This window comes from Barbatula barbatula (genome assembly GCF_947034865.1).
Source record: "Barbatula barbatula genome assembly, chromosome: 9".
In the NCBI taxonomy this organism is placed as follows: Eukaryota; Metazoa; Chordata; class Actinopteri; order Cypriniformes; family Nemacheilidae; genus Barbatula; species Barbatula barbatula.
The window spans coordinates 19,286,036-19,289,388 of record NC_136772.1 but is presented as its reverse complement, the minus strand read 5'-3'; the positions used below and the strand labels follow the sequence as shown (position 1 = coordinate 19,289,388).

General features: G+C 36.9%; 1 protein-coding gene across 1 annotated transcript; it reads left to right on the top strand.

The window, feature by feature from the left end:
- The first annotated feature begins 233 nt into the window (after positions 1–233).
- On the top strand, positions 234–2,553 carry LOC306898978 (uncharacterized protein). The gene is made up of 6 exons (XM_079464910.1): positions 234–345; positions 522–815; positions 920–1,016; positions 1,991–2,042; positions 2,120–2,169; positions 2,249–2,553. The coding sequence occupies exons 1-6, from the start codon at positions 291–293 to the stop codon at positions 2,340–2,342; spliced, it is 642 nt and encodes a 213-aa protein (XP_079321036.1). The 5' UTR covers positions 234–290; the 3' UTR covers positions 2,343–2,553.
- The last annotated feature ends 800 nt before the right edge of the window (positions 2,554–3,353 follow it).

Genomic DNA, 3,353 nt, shown 5'->3' with positions numbered 1-3,353 from the left:
TAAGTAAGACACAGTTGATATTCTTCAGGTGAGATATTTTTTTAGAGAACGTCTATAATAAACAATCAGAATCTTAAGCTGTTTCACGGTTTGCAAAACTGATCCTCATGTTGCTCTCTTTAGCTCAGTGGTTCTCAGTGGTGTCCCACTCTTGCATAACCACTTCCCCTTGTTAGATTCTGCACATTCTCATCAGTTGATCAGAGGTGCTTGAAATGCATAAGAGAGAGTAACAGACTTGTTTCTTTGTACTTTGTAGTACCTCTTTGTAGAATACTGTCATTCTTTTCATGGAGGTTCTTCAACTGAATCTGTGCATCATCTTTACTCTACTGACTAAAGACGGTACATTATTTATGTTACTGTAATTCAATTTATTACAATTCTGTTAAGTTTTGTGGTCTCTGTTTGTGCTGGTGACTACAATAGAAAATGTCTCATAAATGTGTGTGCCTTGTGACAACATGATAAGCCTTTGCTTTTTGATTGAACTAAAATAAAATAACAGTTTTTTTCATCAGGACTTTCCAGCTCCTTTCATCGGCACGCCAACAAAACACCTTTTGAAGGGGAAACTGTCACATTAACATGCAACGATACTACTGATAGAGACGATATTACATGGAAAAAAAACAATATTGTGATTTTTAGGGAAGATTTATTAAATAACAAAACTTTAAAAAACTTCACATCAGAAAGAATGTTTAATGAAAAAGCTGCAGAACTGAAAATAAAAAAAATACAAGCATCTGATGCTGGCATATATTCCTGTCAAAATACTAAATCACTAATACGATGGACATTAACAGTAACAGGTAATTCCAAGATTTCCTTAACTCTGTTTCCTATAATTTTGTGTGAAACCTGTGAGTACAGGATTAATAAAATATTAGATTTGCCTGACTTTTTTGTGTCTCAGAAAAAAAACAGCAGTGGAAGCCACTCTACATTATCATCTCATGTACTGGATTTATTATTGTCTGTTTAATAATCGGCCTCAGCATCTGGATTCACAGGTGAGAGATCAACAAATGATTGTCAGATAAGTATGCCAGGAGTGTACTTTTTCCATTTTAGGTTTCATATAATTTTATAAAGAAAAGACTATTGCTTTTTTATTTGTGTTAGTACAGTGGTCGTCAGATTTCTCAGGCCAAGTATACCTACTTATCAAATCTGAACATCTAGTGTAACTTAGTTCTCGTCAGAGTTGCTATGAGCAACATCTACAAAACAATTTTATCATTAAAGGGCCCCCAATGTAGACCTATTACAAAATGTTATATAAATCATAGGAGTCCACAAAATGTGTCTGTGAAGTTTCAGCTCAAAATTGTATAAGTGTGAGTAGCTACATGAGACAAACATGTTATTTGTTAATAACCTATGTTATCATGTTAACATAATAAACGCATCTTATCCATAAAAACTGAAAACATGCTCTCTATGAGTGAATGCACAAACGCATTATGTCTTTACAAAGGGCACATTGTTTTTATATGTGAAACAACACAAGGATAAACGCGTCAAATGTTTAAGAACTGAAAACCTGACCAATTTTACTAACATTTGTTTGTGAAGCATACCGCTTTAAAGAGACTTCACCTAATGTCTTCTGCCCATTTAGTTGAGAAATAAAACTAACAGCGTTTTCAGAGGAAGGAAGGAGGCGGGAACCGGCGAACATTCAACAAACTTTAATCAAAATAAACAAACAATGACACGGAAATAAAAGACCGGCAGCAACCTCACAGTAGACTGCCGGCCACAAAACATAAACACAAACTTAACATATGTCCGGGCCCGGTCCTCTCTCCTCAACAGTCCTGCTGCTCATCCTCACCACAGCTTCATTTTATTGTGACTGTATTTTCTCCTCTACATTGTTTCAATTATGTATGAAAAAAGGAGGAACGAATAGTTAAGGAGGTGGCAAGCTGTATAAATTAAGTTTGTTCTCATTAAGCTTTAAACGATTGTAAATTGACAGAAAACAGAAAAACAATGAAGATGCAGGTCACAGAGAAACAACAGGGGACGTTGTAAGTATTCTTCCATTCATTAAAACAATATTTAGACGACTGATTAAGGTTTAATTTATTATCTCATATTGTCACAGACACCAGCCAGAGGAACATTACAGACTCACAACAGTCAATACTTTGAGAGGTACAACTCAATATATGGAAACATATCACATTGAAGAGTGCAGATCCATCCATTCTTCGAATCCACTTATCATCTGCAGGAGGGCTGAAAGAACTCTTTCTGTGAAACCGTCTTGCTGTGAGGCAACAGTGCTACCTGCTGAACCACTGAGCAACCCAGACATGAAGATGTAAAAACAATATGACTTTGTTTGATATGCGGCACCACTTGGTTTCATTTTGCTTTGGATATTTGATAAATATAGATATATACCTATAGGTGTATAACTTAAGTTCCCTTTCTGTCGGTCTCTCGACGTTGTGTCGAACCGACAGATGGGGTTTGACTTGAGAACCTATCATCTTCTGACTATTTTGAAAAGGCCAATGAAATTGGCGAATGAAATTTGCATGCCGGACTATTTTATACCCGGATATCCGGGGGCGGAGTCCGGCATGCAAATTTCATTCGCCAATTTCATCAGGGAATGGAGGTTACATACATAACCGAGATGACTGTATATTGTCATGAATCTGCCTTCATGTCATGTTTATTCTTGGTCTTGAGGCAGATTCATGACAAAGTCTTATGTTTTATGTGAGAGAGAGATGTTGGTTCGATCGGCTTTCTTGCTCTCTCTCTGGTCCGTGTCTTTGTTCCCGCCATCTCATTTCCTCGTTAACCTTCCCTGAGTGTTTCAGTACCCGCACCTGACCCTTGTTAATTATCCTCTGTCTGTCTCCCTTTAAAACATCCTCGTGTTCATTGTCCTGTGCTCGTTCGTTGTACGTGTTACCTTGCCTGTGCATGTTACCCTCCTTGAATGTTAGAGTTCCTAGTTCCCTTGGTCTTGGTTTTGATAGTCTCTGTGTTAAGTTAGTAGTTTGTTTTTGCCCCCCATGTGGGAAGTGTTTGTTTTCAGTTTTGTATTCTAGTTTATTTAGTGTTTGTCCCCATTGTGGGTGTTTGTTTTGTTATTTATTATTAAAAGTCTTGTTAACCCCTTCATCCCTGCTGCCTGCGCTTGGGTTCTCCTCTGTGATTCATAACAGTATATAATAAGCACAACTGAATATTTTTACTTTTTACAAATAAAATTGTTTGTTCAAATTTTTTTTCATTTGCTTAATAGGACTAGGTGTTGCAATACAGCTATTTCAGCACAGTTGAATTGCTCGATAGGACATTTCCCATGCCCTATGCAT